This window comes from Varroa destructor, unplaced genomic scaffold (assembly GCF_002443255.2).
Source record: "Varroa destructor unplaced genomic scaffold, Vdes_3.0 BEIS01000001.1, whole genome shotgun sequence".
NCBI classification, from domain to species: Eukaryota; Metazoa; Arthropoda; class Arachnida; order Mesostigmata; family Varroidae; genus Varroa; species Varroa destructor.
In genome coordinates, this window is record NW_019211454.1 from 46,531,373 (window position 1) to 46,550,025 (window position 18,653).

An 18,653-nucleotide genomic window follows, 5' to 3' on the forward strand; every position below is an offset into this window, starting at 1 on the left:
TTTTGGCCTAAATAACCGATCACAGTGTCCGAAATAATAACGTCCCTAACTTCTGTCCTTGTTACCGCGGAGATCTGACAACCCTCAGTAACAAACTGAGACTCAAATCGGCTAGGCGGGAATTTCGTACCGTAACTAAAAAGAGGCGCGGTTGATTGAGAAATGAGATAGAAACATACCTTCATAGTTGATATATTTAGTTGGGCCTTTAGGTATGAATGCATCAGCATGCAGAATTATCCCTAAAAGCATTTGCGGTCTATCGCATTCTACGGCACGACGTCTGGCTAACTGGTGACGATCTAGTAAAACTGTGGTAGCAGGACTTCGTAGAAATATATAGAGCTGGCCCATTTTACTTTCATTTGACCACCAACATATCGTTCAACGTGAACATGTATATGCTGGCAAGGGCCTAACATGCATATTATTTTTTTTAACGCATATATAATGTATTAGGCTGTTACAAGCAAATCCGGTGGGTTTTGAAATATAATTTCTGAACTGTACAGCCTTGAGAATCAACATTCGGTGGTCAGTTCTTGTTCCACGGAGCCCACAACGCTGCAGAAATTCCACGATGAGTGACATCGTGCATCGAAGACATCATGCCCTAAGCGGAAGGAAGCACAGGACGTGAATTACGCAAACGTTTTACGAACGGGCTACGTTTTACGAACGAAGGCTAGCGAATAGCTGGCCAGGTGCTGGTAAGCGAAAGGCAAAAACACATTACGGCAATTGAGAAGGCTTTTTAGGACAACAGAGCTTGAGATTTAAAGGCTTTGTCGGTCGGTCCAAATTGGCATTTCACGTGCCGTACAGAATCATAATCCAGACATTGAAAACTAGGAAAAAAAAACATTGAAGCTAAGTAAAAAATGAGTTTCCAGGCCAGTTGGAAATGTTTGTGGTGTATGTTATGTGCAATTTGCGGGACATGACTGAAAAAAAAGCCCGCCTGGAGCTTACGGTTGCCTAATGTAGTTTAATCTCTACCGCCAGCCAGAGTGAGACGTGGTCACCCTGAAGAGAAATCAAGTTCAGCGGCAATAGCGAGTAGGTTCGGACGTACCATGATGGTAGTATTTGCAGTAGATATCAGAAGCATCTACTACGATGGTATACCAGTCGCAAAAGAAACGACGAATGCAGCGGGCTATCTTGAATTTTTAAAATAGTTAGCTTAAGACTCATTGCCTGCTGGCACGGCAGTCAAAAGTCTGGTTGCTTCAAGACAGCGCTAGACATCATCGACATGCCTCACCTTCTGGATTGAACAATGAAATATCCAACGTTAGCAAGCCCCCAATTTTCCAGATATAAGTCTGTACGATTACAGGGCCTTTTATACCCCAAAAAGGGCAACTGGTGGGGGCAGGCGTTATACAATATCGATTTCTTCGCGAAACCAGGCTACAGAAATGACATATGGGAACGCTACTACAATAGATTTGAAGTCTTTTCTTCCGTGCCTCTTAAATACAGTGAACGGTCTAGCTAAGAACGACACCGTTACATTTTATTGATTACAGCCCGAACGGCAACTGAAAACAGGACAGAGGCACAAAATATGAATGAGGTAACACACCGGCACGACAGAATAATCGGCCGGCAACCTAAACGTTATGACTTATATTGCTCCAACCATATACATGCGAGTGCAGACCTTAACGCGGACAAAACTTAGAAATTAGATTTTTTTCTATTTAGAAGTTATCTAGAAGAAGAATTTAGATGTTCGTACTCAATAGACCGTTCACTCTGCGGAAAGCAGGTTAACCTTTCTTAAATAGAATTAACGATTACGGAAAAAGCTCTTCCAGTAGATACCGATAGGTGTGAAGTAAGGTTTGTGGCTAAGTTTAGTTATCATAGATGATTATATATATTGTACATATATATCATAGAAACTTTGGCAAGACATTTAAATCTTTAAAATTTTTGGTGTTTTTATGGGTGATGAGTTCGCAGTCAAAAGAATGATCGTCGATAACGCATCTCAATTTTATTATCATTTGGAATAAACGGGTCATTTTTCTCCTTTGTAAATATTTATGGTTCAAAAATTATCTACATCCATTGTGCATTGAATCAGTTTCGTACAGCAAAGGCCTGGTAAACATAAATCCATTAGCCGGTATTGGAATGGTGCTCGACGAATTCAGTGTACATGATCACTGCATAGATGATAGCATGGGCCCTGAATTTAGGTAATCATAAAAAAAATCAAAGGCCACTTCAGTACAGATACACAATATAGATATTGTATTTCTAGTTACCATGTTTGTCGTTGTTTTACAAGCGATGTCGCTTCAGGTGACCCTATCAAAATTTTCATGTAAAGATGTTCTGGTAGTTCAGTGTACTAGTTTAGCGATAGTCTTCTTATTAAATTATATTTAAAAAATGTTGCATTCAGTCAATTACAGGTGGACAATATTGAAAAGTGAAAATTCAAATCCTACCGACCCGTAACCAATAGCATTTTATGTACGTGGCTTCCACCAAATTTGCTCGTAGTATCCGGCTTATGCGTCTTTTTCATGGAAATAAGTGCGACTTCAGAGCGTATCGATGTTTCCATACTCCTGCTACTCACACGGTATACGCAGATAACGTATATTCGCAAAAGTTTACGCCCATATCAATACTTCATGATGAATTGAAGTGTCTACCACTTTAACTTCTGTTATTTTATGACAGTCCACTGCATTAACGACACAATGTAATATATACAATCACATATCTTCAAAATTCAAAGGTTTAGAAATGTATTATTCGCTTTCTTACTCTGTACAATAAGATGATGGTTCAATGTTTTTCATCCATGCTATTGCGAGTTTAGGTCTCGTTGCTAAAAACGTTAACTGCTAAATAGAAACAAACGTCGTCTAGTCGATAATAGAAAGTCACAGAATGGACGTCTTCATGATTGCTAGGTTTCTCTTCATTCTGCTAATTATTACTGAGCGTGCTGTCACCGGTGAGATATCTGCTAGATTCGCCCACCGTAACGAGAGCTAAATATAACCAGCACTTCCGTTGACCATCGAGGCCAACCAACAAGATGTTGTTCGGCACATTGATTGAGTATGAATAAGGCGACTTAGTGAGTCCTCGAAGGAATATTAAGCAGGTTACAATTTTCTGGCAATGGACCTCACAACGGCTTCAAACTAGACACGGAAAAGAACGATGAAACCGGTGATCCCAACATAACCCCCATCAATATTTATTTGAACCCAGAATTTCTAATAAATACAACACGAACCACACAGTCAGTAAACGATGAATGAATGATACGCAACCGAAAGCTTCGAAAACCTACGTTGATAGAATGTCAAGAACTCGGCTGTTTGAGAGTACCACGATGATCGACGTACCAATAAGTGGTAATGTGGCCAACCATTCTCATTGCGTCCAAGAGGGTACATATTGCGATTAGCAGGACAAACCCATGAAAACACCGCCTTTTTGTTAAAGTTGATTACACAAAATACGCCTTCATGTTTTGAACGTTGAACAGAACGTACGCGTTTGCTCATGTATTGCTAGTGATGTTCACTTATGTTGGCATGGTCTGTTTATTCATTCGTTTGTACCATACATACTGGTTCGTCAATAAGTATAATAATCACATTCTATCCTAACTGTATTCTCTCAGAAGGTGCTGCACAAGGAGGCTCAGAAGTTGATCAATGGGAAATTCAAATAAGATTAACCCCTTTATTACGGATACACGCGTCGGACAAAGGAGGCCCAAATGGCCCACGATAGAGGATATATAGCTTACGTAGAGGTTTTTTTACAAATGTGATGTTTTCCTAAATTACTCTGATCACTACAGATACTTAGTAACATTAAATGTTATAGTTTTATTGTTTCAATGTCGACAGGGAGGGAGATACTCCGATAACACGTTATTCTAATAAATACGAATGCAAGAACTGGGACATTGATAGAATCTAGTGTGCTGAACACGTCGCTGATTTGTAGATTATAGTGATGAATGATTTGGGTTCTATGCCCAATATAATCAGATTAAGGGTTGGTTTAGGAGGCTAGCTCCCACCATGAAACAAAGTGTCTGCGCCCGCCAGTTTCACACCTAGACCACTTCACTTCTTCTTAAGTTTACAAAATTTAAGATTTCTTCAAAAGAGTTGGGGGCTTATGTATTATGCAGTCCAGATTGCACTGCAACGGTATCAGCCTGTCATTGCAGGACCCTTACTCACCGAAACCTAGACCGCATGTCCTTGTGTGGAATTGACTCTAGTATCACTCTCAAGCAAGGTTTGTAGGGACGACGAGTGGATTTGTAGAATTCTTTAGCCGCGCCCCGGGCCATCTTCTCGGGTTCTCGGCCACGCCAATCGCACGAGTTCTTTGCAAGGTTTGATTCACCACTATTCCAACGTACCTAGCTGTGTATTAGCGTCTCGTGTGCCACTCGTTCAGGTCCTGTTAGGCCAGGATTTTTATTCCCCGTTGTCTCCCTTGTAGGATTGCTCAGTCGCTACTATGCCTTTCTAATGTGGCCTTTTCTACCGGTCTATTTCCGGCCAGTTACCTTAGTGCCGCTACAGATGTACCAAACAACGCCGCAGTGGCTGGCCCCCATCGTGAATCGGAGCTTCCCTTCAGCGGTCCGAACCCACCGGGGACAGCCCACCAAGGTGTAGTTGGCGTCATCTTCGGTACCGTTGTGACACCACACGGATATTGGAAGAGGTACCTTACTTATCTTCTGTAAGACACTGTGAAAATTTCTCATGCTTCGTCTAGAAGCGATTCATGTGGTATGCTGGTTCCCTTCGTGGTCACCGATCCAGTCAATGGCTGTTGGAATAATGTCTTTGACCGTGATTCCCGGTTTGCTATGCAGCACCGTGTCCTACTTCTATTAAACGATCTGGCTTACACAATGATAATTTACGTGTGTAACATTTGTTCTCTGAGTGTGACATCTTGTGTTCCAGCGCACGATGTATAGACGGTAAAAACAGCTCTTTAGGCCCTGTTTGTTGATGTGTTACTATAAGAAAATATTGCAGATTGGATACCAAAGAAGGTGTTTTGAAGAAGGAAATACCGTTCAGCTTGCAGTATCTATGCGTGATATTCTTTGTTCTTCTTTTTCTCGAGCGAGTTTCCCTCGCACAATAGCATCCTAAAGTGATAACGTATGTATAATAATACATAGTCCAATTAGAACAACAATCGTCTCGTTACACAATAAATATCGACCGTGCTTAGGCGTTCATTATGGATCCTAGAATCCGTGAGATTCCTAATTTCCTATTAAATCTAATACCTGATAAACAGATGGCCCGTTTAGCCGGTCTGTATCGTACAGCAAAGCTCACTCTTTCGAACAGCTCGGACTACGCACTCACTTTTATTTTAGGTAGTTTGTTTCAACAGCCATACAATTACAATCCGTTATTATTATGATAAAAATTTCTGTTTGTTTGAATTAAAAAAATGTCAATCTCTGATTAAGTTTGAAATGCATATCTAGACACGTACAGGCACGAAGGCCAAGGTCGTAGGTATTCAGTCACGTTACCTCTCGTCTGTCATTATTTTGATTTTGGCCTAACGTTTGCGCTTACATCTACTACAAAACGTGTATATCAACAAAAGCATCGCTAAACACGTGAACACCCTACTTTCTGTGCTAAGCTAGATCGGCGTCGGGTATGAGGGATCATTGGAAATCATAACGATGACCCGCTGGTACTTTATCCCAGTGAACCAAATAGGAGACTAGTTAAGTAGGACAAAACGATCCAGACTCCTAACGCAGACGTGCTAGCTCAAGACAATTGCATCCGTGACAGAATAGTTTGAACATATAGAGCCGCAAGGTTTAATCTGAGGAATATTATCCAGGAACTTGGATCTGGAGGAACAGATTCAGACTGGACTCTGGTTTGAATCTTACAAGTGAAATGCAAACTGAAATAGTCAGACTTTTTACTGGAGTTAATTATCAACAGCTATTACATCAACTTCATCCTTTCTCATTAGATAATTTTAACACATTACGTTTTATCAGATAAAAGCAATATGAGTCGATTAAAAGGCCGTGTTCAACATTTTAGGGAGCGGTGTTCTTTGCTGTGGTATGAGGCTAAGCTTAAGGTAAGGAAGCACCTATCAGATCGCTATATACACGAAAATAGATACGTGGCGTTATCGAATATAACGAACTGCCTTCAAACAAAAAAAAAGGTCCAGCACTGAGGTGATCCAAGAATATATTCACCACTCAGTTTTTTAGGCCGTCAGTAGGTTTGAATTAAGCGCGTTAAGAGTATTGTATTGACTATATGAGTATACATATCGTGACGCCATCATAGAATCATCGTGAACGATTATATCCCGAGTAATTGCTATGGCTTCTACCTCGACAGATACAGCGTATATTACAACCTAGCATGCTCACGCTGCTGTCCTTACGTCAGTTATTCCTCTAACTCGGCTTCCGGCGCTCGAATATCGACATTAGAATTAGGTACATTGTATCCATATGTAAATTTCGGTCATTGGATGAAAATTTTCCAATGCTCAAAGCAGTAGCTTTGCCAACGTGCTTTTCTAACGTGCACACGGATCGGTATGCGAGTGATTTGTGCCATTATTAGAATATGATTAAGGCTTGAGCGGCTTATGCTTGGGAGCATTGAGTCTTTTTATCATGCACTTCCCTCAAGTTTTAGCCGAATTGACGCTATTGCCAGAAGTTATGCCAGAAGTACCATGAATTGTGTTCTTGTGACATAGCTAGCGTTGTTATCCAAGGTGTCGGCAGTGTCGTCGTCTCGGCGATTGTTCTAAGCTTAACATTTTGTTTTTTTTTTCTACAGATACGTCTGCTGTTCCAAATCATTCCTCATGGCGTCCACATGTTTGCGAAGCATGTAGTGAGAACTATATTTAGGTCTCAATCTAGGATCTTGTCACCAGTTTGTAATTGTTCAAAGTAGGACTTCGCTGTAATTTTGTACTGTAACTATATATATTAGTTTTTATATTTTTGCAATTATCTACCAAAACGATACTCGTACAATTGTCACATCGGAACTAAGCGGTTTGTTCATCAATGTAGAGCTTTCGTTTTATATGTATAATTAGTTTTTGTTCAGAAAGATGCACCGCTTTTCTTGTTTGTACCCTATAGTATTGGTTTATTTGTGAACCCGTGTCATTTAACTAATTAAAAGGACCTAAGTGTAATTTGAGGTACCCCTATATCCTTACGTAAATTCTTAGACGTAAAAAGATGACTTTTCGGATAGTTTGCCATTGCTAACGCTATAGAATAGGGTATCTTTTGGCAGGTACATGATCCTCGTGCATCTTAAATGCATCTTTATTTTTACCGATAAGAACTAGAGCTTGAAACGAACATTGTGCTCAGTGGCAGGGCTAAGTCAGTGAACTTATGTGGACAACTACAGTAATTGTGATCTCTCTAGTTAGAAAGGCAACATTTGAATTACATGGTGGAAACGTGGCAAACCGAAATGTATGTCCTTCCTTCATTACGGAATGCTGAGATTGAGATGCTCGGGGGTGTGATGTTTATTCTTCTGTCGAAACTTCCGTTATTGACTGTTATGGATGCCCAAAAAGTGCTTGATGGTTTAGCGCTAATACAACTTATTTGAGAAACGATTCAACGCAAACGCTTTCATTCAGGATTTGGGCAATAAAATATCTTATAATCCTCAATGTCACTTCTTCTACTCAGAATGTTTGGTCTAAATCGAGACAGCAGCAACAACAAAGGCTTTGCTCTTCGTACAAGGGAGATTTGCTCTCGCTTTTTCTCAGAGACATATGAAGAAAGGGAGAGGGAGGGAGATTCTAACAAGCTCCATAGTGAAGGCTTATCTTTAAGTTTCGGTAGCAAAAAACATGTGGTTTACAAGTCAACGTGAATTGTGTCCGGTAAAAGAGCAATCTGGCAATAATGATGTTGGATTATTTAAAACATTCTCCGAAAAGAGTTAGAAATCCAGCGGCTCAAACATAAGATGATAATCGACACAACTGTAGACTATGGTTTGGCAAACGATCTCACCTGGAAAAAGGTGACCAAGCCGATACTGAAATATGCGGAAAATTGCACAAAATCATACCTTCGATTACTCAGTTAACTATGTTTTCCGAAGTAGGACATCGTGTTTTTAATTTCTTCTTGCATGATATACAGATGTCATCGATTTCACTCAGTGATTATGCCCTGAACTCTGAATCAGGTGTATGATGGCTAGACGAACATTTGGTGCCTGATGTAAAATTAGACACAGTATCTGAATGACTAGTCCTCTGCCATAGAAATGAATCGTTTATATTCTCCGCTTTGGAAAATTCAGCAAGATATCAAAGAAAAGAAATTCCCCGCTAACGGTAACTACTTGAGGCGGCGTAGTATCGCCCCTTCTTAAGTTAGATTCAATTAGAAAAATGCTTCGTCAGTGTACTTGTTTGTTTTTACGAATGTAGATATTTCTGCTTTAAGATACTGTATGAAGTACGCATGACAGGCGTAAGTATTTTTAAGTGTGGCTAGGAACTGTACGCGTACTGCTTAAAAATGCTGCATTCTATGAAAGTCTACCAAAAACTTGAAGCTAAGGCGTTCAACATTTTGTCGTACTAATCAGGACAGATAAAAACAAATAAAAAAAAATTGGTTAGAAATCACTCAAGCAACTTTTATTGCTTAATAAGAGACGCGTGTGTGTGTGTACCCTAGTGTGCGCAATCTCAGCGCAAAAACTGGAGCTGTTTGTATGAGGCTCACGACGTAATTTGAGTCTGATGTTTTTACCACGTCTGTTGTCTTTTCAAAGTCCACTACTTCTTCAGATCGGACTTTGTCTGCAACGACGCTACGACGAACTACCTAGATATAACTGGAAGGCCATCCACAAAAGGCGTACTATTGCAAAGGTGCCCCTTTCCGTCCCCTCGATGCTAGGGGGTCGCGTTGAGACCGTCGGCAGTTGAGGCTGCCGATTCCTATTAAGTGCGTGGGCAATCTTTCTTGTGTGTTTCTAGAATGTCGTATTATCATTAGTAACACCAGAAAAATAATAGTTATATAGTGTTGGTCACCTAAATGTCGATTTAATAATGACAAGAAATGGTTGGATTTACGTATGTTTGAAAGGGTATCAGCAGCTTAGCTTGAAGTCACTTTTACTACATTGACAAAGGCACAATATGCAGTGCTATATATACCAATGATAAGTTATTCTTATCGCTTTTTGTACAGCAGTACATATATGTGTACGTAGTCGAGGGTAACAACTGGTACGCTATATCGAAAAGTTCTCGGTCCTAGAGAGCTTGTCGGCCGTGAAAACTGCATTCATCCCTTCCACTCGGTTTCAAGTAAGGGCACTACTGAGGGAAGGATAGGCGAGGGCACATTCTTATGTATAACATGAAATCTTTGCGAGGATGCAGACGGTTCATTCTGCTATCAACACGCTCATCTAACGGACCGCTGCGAGCGGCGCTAACTGCCAACTACAGCTAGGTGTCCACTCCGATGCGTTTTCCCGTTGGATTTCGTGCCAGAACATTAAATCCTTGCCTTCCGAGAGACGGCAGAGGATTGCTGTCAGGAGAGTTTGACAGTTGACAAAACGAAAAGGCTAGAAACACGTTATCAGTGCGGTAGAGGTAATCTTCCCGCAGTGACTCCGGTTTACTCGTTTCTACTATTTACATGGATGAACTGTCTGTGTACCCTGTTACGAAATGACGGAATATCACTATCAGCGTTTGAAGACACCATCAGAATAAGGTGCGTATTAATCGGAAATCCATTACCGCTCCATTTGGTATTAATCTATGCTTACCAGCTAGACAAGTGAAAACGTGGCAGTAGTACTAAGAAGTATGGTTTTTTCGCATGGTGACCTGGGGGTAACCGAACAACGGAGCAACCAATTCCTCAAGAGGGTCGCGCTGCCGCTAACAAAATGGTTTCGCTGAGAGAACCCGTTCGTCTACGTCCAAACTTGTAAGGACGTGATGTCTGCTACTGTTCGGGTAGGTTGATCCGATAACTGAGCCGATTAAGCGACCCAGTGGTTCGGTAGCTATTTGGGACTCATTCGTTTCCTTTACCAGTAAAAACTATTTAATGTTTCTCATCGTTCAGGATCTCCTGCTAAATTTTTCGAAGTTCTCTTATGTATAACTGTATATAATACATGTACGCTGGTGTAGCCTCTTTGTCGTGCGGAGTACGATTGGGTGTATATTATTTACTGCTCGTTTTAACGCATCTCGGTCGCACGCTTCATTGGCTGCTTCGTAAAAGACCAACGAAAGGTATTGGGAATCGAGATAAGGCTAACTTCGTAGGAAGACGAGACTCGTTGATCCTTAGCCAGAAAGACAGTGCGGCGTATAGTTGTAACAAAGAATTATACTAGTTGAACATTACACGAACAAGAGACAGGGGAGTTACGAGGCCAAAGAGACGGAAGGTACTTTCATCAAAAACGAAGATTGTCTTGACAAGTAAAGAATAATGCACAAAGAAGAGGATGAACTGACTGAATGAGGATGTGGTCTGCAAAGCAAGAGAAAAACAAAATGATGACGGCCTGCCAAAAACAGCGGCAGATCGTAGATCAAACAGTATAAAGGCACACACAAAGCTATTTTTGTTTCTAAATTGAGTAATCTTGTTTTCCGGCATTTTTGACGATCAGTAGACTCAGTTTTTAACATGCACTTCAGCGGAAAACAAAATCTATACATGGCGTTTGCCCACTATCCAAACTCAACAAAGATTCAATAGTGGACTTAAGAGTGTAGTCGAGAAATCTGTACTGCGTTCCTCGATTTGTTGTTGTGAATCAACACACGCTTCGAGTTGCACATTCGAAATAGCTTGCCGGTATTTTTTACCGGACTACTAAATTTACTACTACAGAACTTACTATACTTATCACCTGTAATAAGAGTTGGGGGTGCAGGGGAATTGCGTGCAGTGGAAATGGAAAGAAATATGCCCCGGATACTCCGCCGTACACTATCAACTTTTCGTTGAACTTTCAAGTTTGAATCCTCAGGTTTAATTTAAGCCCCTCAACAACACTTAATTGAAGAAAAAAAGCATTACGTCCCTGTGTAGCTAACACCAGTCCCTGTTACTATTTCCTCTGCTGCACTTGTGATTTCAGTATCATCCTACCAATTTACTATTTGTTTAGAGGTGATTATACATGCGAGAAGCTCATCTTTTTGTCTGCATCTATTTTTAGAATTTTGCAGTCGACCATCACAAGCAAACAAGCATATGATCAGGCGAACAAACAACTGTCTGTTGTTTTTTGTTGGGCAAATGTAGTCCTCCTTGCCTCGAGCGTAGTTTAGCTGATCCGTGTATCGGTTGTGCTGCCGCCAGTGTCTCAATAAGTTGTACGTACAGTCGGTAGCTTGCCTGCAATGTAACATAGACTTGTTACGGTTATCTCATCTCAAAAGTAGCACCGTTTTGGCCGCATGCACTATTCTCCTCGACTCGTTAGCTTGAGTGGCGAACGGCCCTTTGGCCTGGCCGACGTTATTCTTCGGGCCATCCTAAAACAGCTGGCTCCCTTGAGGCACCTTCCTGACATGAATTTGGGGCCTGGGAGTTCGTAGCTTGAAGGCGCTAGCAACGTCTCGCTGCAGCAAACTCGCCGCCAGCTGTTACCTGCCACTCTGTTATGTAACTAGAAAACACTAGAGAACATTTACTAAGCCACGTTCGTTTCTATTCGCCTCCCTTCAAGTTCCAGCTGAGTCTGACTTCTTAGTTGATTTGAAACGATGAACTAAGCGACTAGCCATCCAGTCAGCAGCTAGTTTCCGCCTCGACTAGAGTGCAATACGGGCTATGTGAGTACGAGTTGTTCTGCTAATAGAACTGGTACTGACGATTTTGATGGTGGCTCTGAAGTGTGGAAATTGGTGGAACAATACAAACTGCTTAGGGTGTGCCTGCTTCGTCTACAAAAATGTTAATAGAATATGTTCAGTCCGTTAGTAATAGTAATGATAAATAATGGGACACTTGACCTACAAAGACGAACGTGAAAAGGGCCCGCCAGAGGCAGCATCGAGAACAGAACTTATTTGGAAATAATTGGAATGGGTTCCTTGGCGTTCTAACATGCTTTGCCTACCTCTGAGAAGCTGAAAACTTGTGGAAACGAAGTATGCCTCTTGACCGAATCCCCTAGCCCATCGAATGCTAGGCAGAATTGACTGTATCCCAGCCTGAGTAGTTTTTCGTAGTAGTGCCTTGGGGACCTTCTGAGAGTAAAGCAATTTGCACACAGATCAGATCGGTCCCCTCCTTCTGATTTCGACCCGTCCTTTCGCGAGCGACCATTGGACATGTGACCCCTAAAGCCTAACCCACGTTGTCGCTTTTTCCTTTTAGATGAGTTCCGATTGTGATCCGTCACGCTAAACAGGCACGGCAAAATGTTTCGCGTAGGCCTCCCGGCCGACATCGATAGCCGAAGTTCTACTGCGGTGATGCGATGGCTTCTATTCTACATTGTGGGGATATCCACACTAACCAATACAAATGTACAGAGCACAAAGATGTGCCCTCTACGTTGCCTGTGCCGCGACACCGAACTGGTAGTAAACTGTCCAAATGCACAGCTCGACATGGTGCCATACACTCTACATCCTGGCCTTCGCAGTTTATCACTGCATGGCAACCAAATCAAACAAGTTAGCGGATCTTCGTTTACAGCGTATTCAACACTACGTAGCCTCGATCTGTCAGAGAATCAGCTGGTCGATTTAGGACGACGGGCATTTGCATCGGTACCTGATCTCGAGATTCTGGACCTCAGTCGAAATATGATCGCCACCTTGAGTAATGCCACACTCGAAGGCTTGTCGCAACTAAGTCATCTCGATTTGGCCTTCAACTATATCGAATATCTGCCGGCTGGAACATTTCAAGAGCTGTCACAGTTGCAACGGCTCGACCTGTCTCATAATCGCATCAGACAATTTCAAGATACTGATAGCTTTCATGGAGCTAAAAAGCTTCGCTTGCTCAGTTTACGAGATAATAAATTTAGTTCCATTCCGACAAAAGCGCTTCGACATCTCACCGAGCTGGGTGTGCTAGATTTAGGAATGAATGATTTAACGGACTTGCCTGCAGAAGCGTTTCTTCCACTGCGAACGCTAGAGGAACTACGACTTGACGGATGCAAGCTGCGGACAGTGCAACCCGGTGCCTTTAGGGCGTTGGGTAGCCTCCGGGTCCTACACTTGCAGGACAACCAGCTTGACGATACACCATCGGTCAGCTTTTCGGACATACCGCGACTCGAAGAAATTCACATTGGGCAGAATCCGATTCCACAACTTCGTGACCGCGCCTTTCAGCACTTGCGTCAATTACGAACGCTCAGCCTTAGTGGAGCTACGGAGTTGCGACGCTTGGAGCCAAACGCTCTGATAGACAACCAGCAGTTAGAGCAGCTCGTGCTTTCGCAGAACGTCCGACTTGCTCAGCTTGACCCTGCTACATTCCGGCCTCTGTCAACGCTTCGACGGGTCAACCTGCGTGCTAATGGACTGACATCATTACCTGCGGACCTGTTGCCGTTGGCTTGGGAACATCTCGAGGAGCTTGACATCCGAGACAATCCACTTATCTGTAACTGCTCGCTGCGTTGGCTTCTGGTGAAGCGTCGACAGCAACAGCATCTACTGTTAATACACCCACAGGGCAGGAAAATTCTAAGCTCGACATCAATTGCTAACGGTTCAGCCTTGTTCGAGTCGTCAGCAGCGGGTCATTCGCCATTCACCAACGACACGACAAGGATCAAGTGCGTAGCACCCTCGCATCTTGCAGGTAAGTTTAAATTATCGTTCATTCTACACCCGAGTGCGTTTATACTTTACACGAAGTATAGTTCTGCTTAATAATAATAATAGTAACGAAGATGTAGCCTCCAATATGTCTTCCTGAAGATGCGTTCATGCACAAAACCAAGCGATTATGCATGCTTAATTGCTGCGTACGCCTAAGCTGCCTGAAGCAACCACAATGTTTCGCCTGGCTGGAAATTGTGCTTTGTTCGCGAGCAAGTACAACTTTGGCCACAGCGCGTCACAGCACCAACGCGGTTGGGTAACTTTCGTTGTTGGTTTGGATCAGCCGGCCACTTGGTCGGGGCGTGCCTCGGAAACCGAAGCTTTTCCTAGGTTGTTGGGTGTAATAGAGAGAGCCGCGACCGGTGCGTGCGTGTGATTGGCGTCTGGGTCGACCGGAGGTGTACGTGCACGCGTTTGTATGTCTGTCTGCGCAAGTATGTATCTATGGTTGCGTTTGTGCACGCTACCGGAGCGTAGTAGCTAAGTTTGTGCCAATTTGCACCACCCTCGTAGAAGGGTCTTTGTAAGCGTCGTTCGGGTAGCGCCTACATTTGCATAGAGTATACGGCGCAACATGAGGTTAACACTAAAGTAAGGGGATTGGAGTCGAAGTCTGCTTTAACTGGAAGTTGGGGTGTATCGGAGAAGGGCTAACGTAACATGGAACGCCGGAGGAAGGAAGTGCGCTACTTGAAGCCATGTCCGAGGGCCGACCATCAACTTACCGAAGCCGTCCGTTGTAGTTTTCTGTCCTCCGCGGACGACGATGGCGACGATGACGTCTATGCAACATTGTCATTGCAGGCTGCTGTTCTCGTCGGCGCTGCAAGCACTGCCTCGTCTTGCTAGTTCTCCTCCTTCTCGGTCGAACCCTCATTGGTGCAATAGTGTTCCAAGCGCGAATAGTTACCCCCACCCCGGCAGGCTCTTGGTCGAACTACTCATCTGACCGCAGAAACCCTAGCCTTTGTATTTTGAACGAGGGACGTCCTTTGTGTGTAGAAAGCCCTATTTCAGGGGGTTCGACGGTCGTCAGCATGACGTGGCTTGAATATGACACAGAGCAACACTCGGGACTTTACAATATTACCCTCTACGACTACATACAACTATTCCAGCCAGGTATTCCGTATATTCGGCTTGGCGCTGTTCATAACTATTCGTATACATCGAAGTGTGGTAATTTCGTTGCGTGTTGTGTTGCCGGGGTAATCTAATGTTGAGATAAAACGGGTAGATTAGGTACGTAGAAGGGGGCTGAGAAAGGAGTCGTGCATCAACAATCATTATCGGTGCTCTCGGTTCTTCTTGCAATTCATTTTCCATTTCTATTTTGCAGGCGCATACATCGATGAGGTGGATAGTGAAGATGCGCTCGACTGCAATGGCTGGTCTCGCTTTGTCCGAATCGCCCTGTTGGTTAGTGCAGGCGGCCTCCTACTCCTACTAACGGGCGTACTGCTGGCAGCCTGTTGCGTCAAGTACCGGAACAAGATAATGGTAATTCCGTATGGAAGTAGAAAGCTCTCACCGAACAGCGGTTCCGTGAGTAACAAGCAAATTGGAGGCTCCGAGTGGCTTCCGACATCATTAAACGAAAAAGTCAGCTATGTGTTTTCCCAGACAAGGCTACCATCTTCGGAACAACACAACAACACAACTGAGCATTCAGGAGCAAACGGGGTTTACGTCTGCCAACTGTCCTCTAGCCACATGCATCAAGCGGCGGCAGCAGCAGCTACAGCACCAACGTCACGAAATTTACAGTCGCTTCAAGGTCCTGATCTTCTTGAATTATGTCGAACACCGGACCCGGTTCGAGATGATTTTACTAGTGCATCCCGCCAGCCGGCAAGGGTGATCCTTAATTCTAGTGGCACGACCCTTCGTGAGGTAAAACTGGCAAATAGCAGGCCAACTTCTAGACTGTCATCATCAGGACAGGAGGATAACAACATACAAATTCCGTTTTGTTATTACTTCGAGTAGTTGTAAGTCGACACTCACCTGTAGCCCCATATAAATGTATGCGCCTGTTTGAACAAGTCATTTGATCAAGTATGAGAAACTCTTCTTTTATGTGCGATAGAGCAAGCCTATTAAACTCCATTATTACTGCTCTTCAATTCATATTGCAGAGTCAACACTAAATTGCTCCTTAACGCTCACTGTTCTTCCACTTCACACTACCTATACGTCAGCCAGATATTATTTGTCTTACGACAAAGTGATCGGCTCTTTTTTAGCTTCTTTTGTTTTATAAAGTTGTTAATGTAATATAAAAGTATGCACGTGGATTCGGGCCTGTGTATCAGCAGCCGTTCTAGTCCAGCTAGTCATCTACGTATTTGTGTTCCACGCACACAGCCGACATTCGTATACTTGTCGGGTCTCGCCAACCGGACGGTTTGCCATGATCGATGCAACAGACAGAGGAGAGGACTCTATGAGAATGAGCAGTACAGCTGCAATGTCCAGAAGTAGTCAAGGAAGTTTGACGAAAATCAAATAAACCAGGTTCGTGGGTTCCGCCCACAGAGAGACCCCTCCACAGACGTAGATAGATAGAGATGACACGCCGCCATCGTCTCCTTCGTCGTTTTGAAATAACACAGAAACCGATCATGGCTGGGGCCGAGTGGACAGAATATACAGAGATGCATCCAAAAACCTGGAGCGCCTCTTGGTAAGCAATCACAGGAACAGCGGCTTAAGAACCGTAAACACAGGCGATGTGTGGTTTGCCAAAGACGACGATGGGTTCGCTAGCAATCGAGGCATCGCGTCACTTGTTCCCGGGTAGTGTAATACTTTTATAGTGTCACCTATTTATCGGTAAATTAACGCTTGAAATGTTTCGATATAGCCAGGCGTGCTATAACTCTAAATTCTTTCATAAAAAATAACCAGCAAAAAACAACAGTCGGTATTCAATGGTTAAGTGTTTGAGGACTGATTGAATGTGTGTCTGGGGATTCTTTGTATATAGTAATGTATGACAAATAAAGAAAGAATACTCTGTAATTTTAGCTGATGCGTGTATAACATATAAGAATGAGAACAACAGAAATCAAACGTATTTTTTCTACAAATGAACAAAATAAAATGATTTTGGTGCTTTAGAAACGAGTTTTGTTTTAATTAAATAACAAATTTTTGGTGATCGTTAAAATACTAGTAATCTAAATAATATATATAGTACAGGTGGGGGAGGGCTACACTTTTACTTAAAGCAGAGATACAGCGCTTGTATAGATCTAACGGGTGAGCCACGTAAATCAAGATTTTTTGTTATGAGTTATTTTTGCAACTATTTACAAAGAAATATTTCTATAGTTTTCTTTTCGAATGCTAAAAGTCTTATTCCTAATGATAATGTATATGCAATGTAACTACCACTCGACACGATCACATCTGCAGCTCGAAATCTAAATCACTCACTGGTAATTTTTAACGTTTTTTTTTATTAGGATAACTTTTCAGTAGTGACAAACAACATCGGTAGGTATGACCTTTTAAGCGAAAATTTGAATGAACTTGAGTGTGAAACGTTAACAAGTATCGCTTAAATTTTAAAATAGGCTATATAGAAAAAATTTCAGTAGAATAAAATTTCGAACCAATTTAGAACTAAAAGTCCCGAAAAGGGGAAAACCTAAACCGGCCAAAAAGTCCAAAAGGTACGAAAAAGGCACAAAAAGACAGTTTATCTGGATGATTCAATGGGCAATCTATATTATTCTCCTCAAAACCGTCGTTAATTTTGTACAAAAACTCTAGTTATATCCAAAATGGTTTGTTGAACCATTTTGATAAAGTTTTAAGTTCTCTAAATCTAAGCCTTTACGGGGATCATTTAATTTGTCTCATCAACATCATTATCGAGGCTTTCAAAACAAAACTGGCAATGAAGTGAACCATCAACTTCCAGCAAACAAAAAGTTCCTATCTTGGTGAGGTTAGATCTCGCTTGATAACTTGCATAATAATTAATCTTCGTCTTCGAATTCCAAAAATCGACAGGCCCTATTTGGTCCTGATGAGCCTGTTGCTTTGTTTTAGAACGAACTAATATCAAGTTTAGCGGATTCACATATGCTTGCTGCAACAAACAGTCCGTTAAGGTTTCCTCGAATCTAAGCGCCTGATCTTGTGTATGCAAATAATGAGGATTAGAATGCATGATACTTTATTTTAATAGTATTTTCTTGTACGATCCCAACATCACATTTCTGATTATTTTTAGCAGGGGAAATGTTCGGACGTGGTCTGCAATATATGCGGTTGATGCTATACGAAATGATTCACCTATGTACTGTGATACTGATAAAGTTAAGATAAAGTTGTGATAATTTTGACGATAATGATCCGAAATCCAGCGTAGACACACGTTGCTTTGTACTGACGGCAGTACTGCAAATAATTCGAAATACTTACCTGTGTATACCTCTATTTTGTCAAATACTGATACAAATATTCTTTTTATCCGACTGTGTGGTTACTAAAGCTAAAGAGAGCAAACGTCTAGGTGCATGGAATACATTAATAGACTCGTATCACTAACACAAAGGAATACCGCTTTGTGACACCGCTGTCAGGTCAATTTGTACTCACATTTATCATCATGTCTTCCTTACCGATTCTTCCGCTCTGTCTCCTCAACGAAGAATAAACGCTTACTCGAAGGTTCTTTCTATCACTTCCTG

General features: G+C 42.3%; 1 protein-coding gene across 3 annotated transcripts; it reads left to right on the top strand.

The window, feature by feature from the left end:
- Window positions 1–9,477: 9,477 nt before the first annotated feature.
- On the top strand, window positions 9,478–17,067 carry LOC111255594 (uncharacterized). Of its 3 annotated transcripts, XM_086985094.1 has the most exons (4): window positions 9,478–9,835; window positions 9,991–10,083; window positions 12,476–13,924; window positions 15,287–17,067. In XM_086985094.1, the coding sequence occupies exons 3-4, from the start codon at window positions 12,520–12,522 to the stop codon at window positions 15,934–15,936; spliced, it is 2,055 nt and encodes a 684-aa protein (XP_086841220.1). In that variant the 5' UTR covers window positions 9,478–9,835; window positions 9,991–10,083; window positions 12,476–12,519; the 3' UTR covers window positions 15,937–17,067. The 3 variants fall into 3 exon arrangements, with proteins under 3 accessions (XP_086841220.1, XP_022673450.1, XP_022673451.1); XM_022817715.2 differs by having other exon boundaries at window positions 9,478–10,083; XM_022817716.2 differs by lacking the exon at window positions 9,991–10,083.
- The last annotated feature ends 1,586 nt before the right edge of the window (window positions 17,068–18,653 follow it).

Excerpts from the sequence above, each read along its gene's own strand:
- LOC111255594 (XM_022817715.2), top strand. The coding sequence starts at position 12,520 with ATGTTTCGCGTAGGCCTCCCGGCCGACATCGATAGCCGAAGTTCTACT. Across the intron at positions 13,925-15,286 it reads AGCACCCTCGCATCTTGCAG|GCGCATACATCGATGAGGTG; the intron begins GTAAGTTTAAAT and ends TCTATTTTGCAG.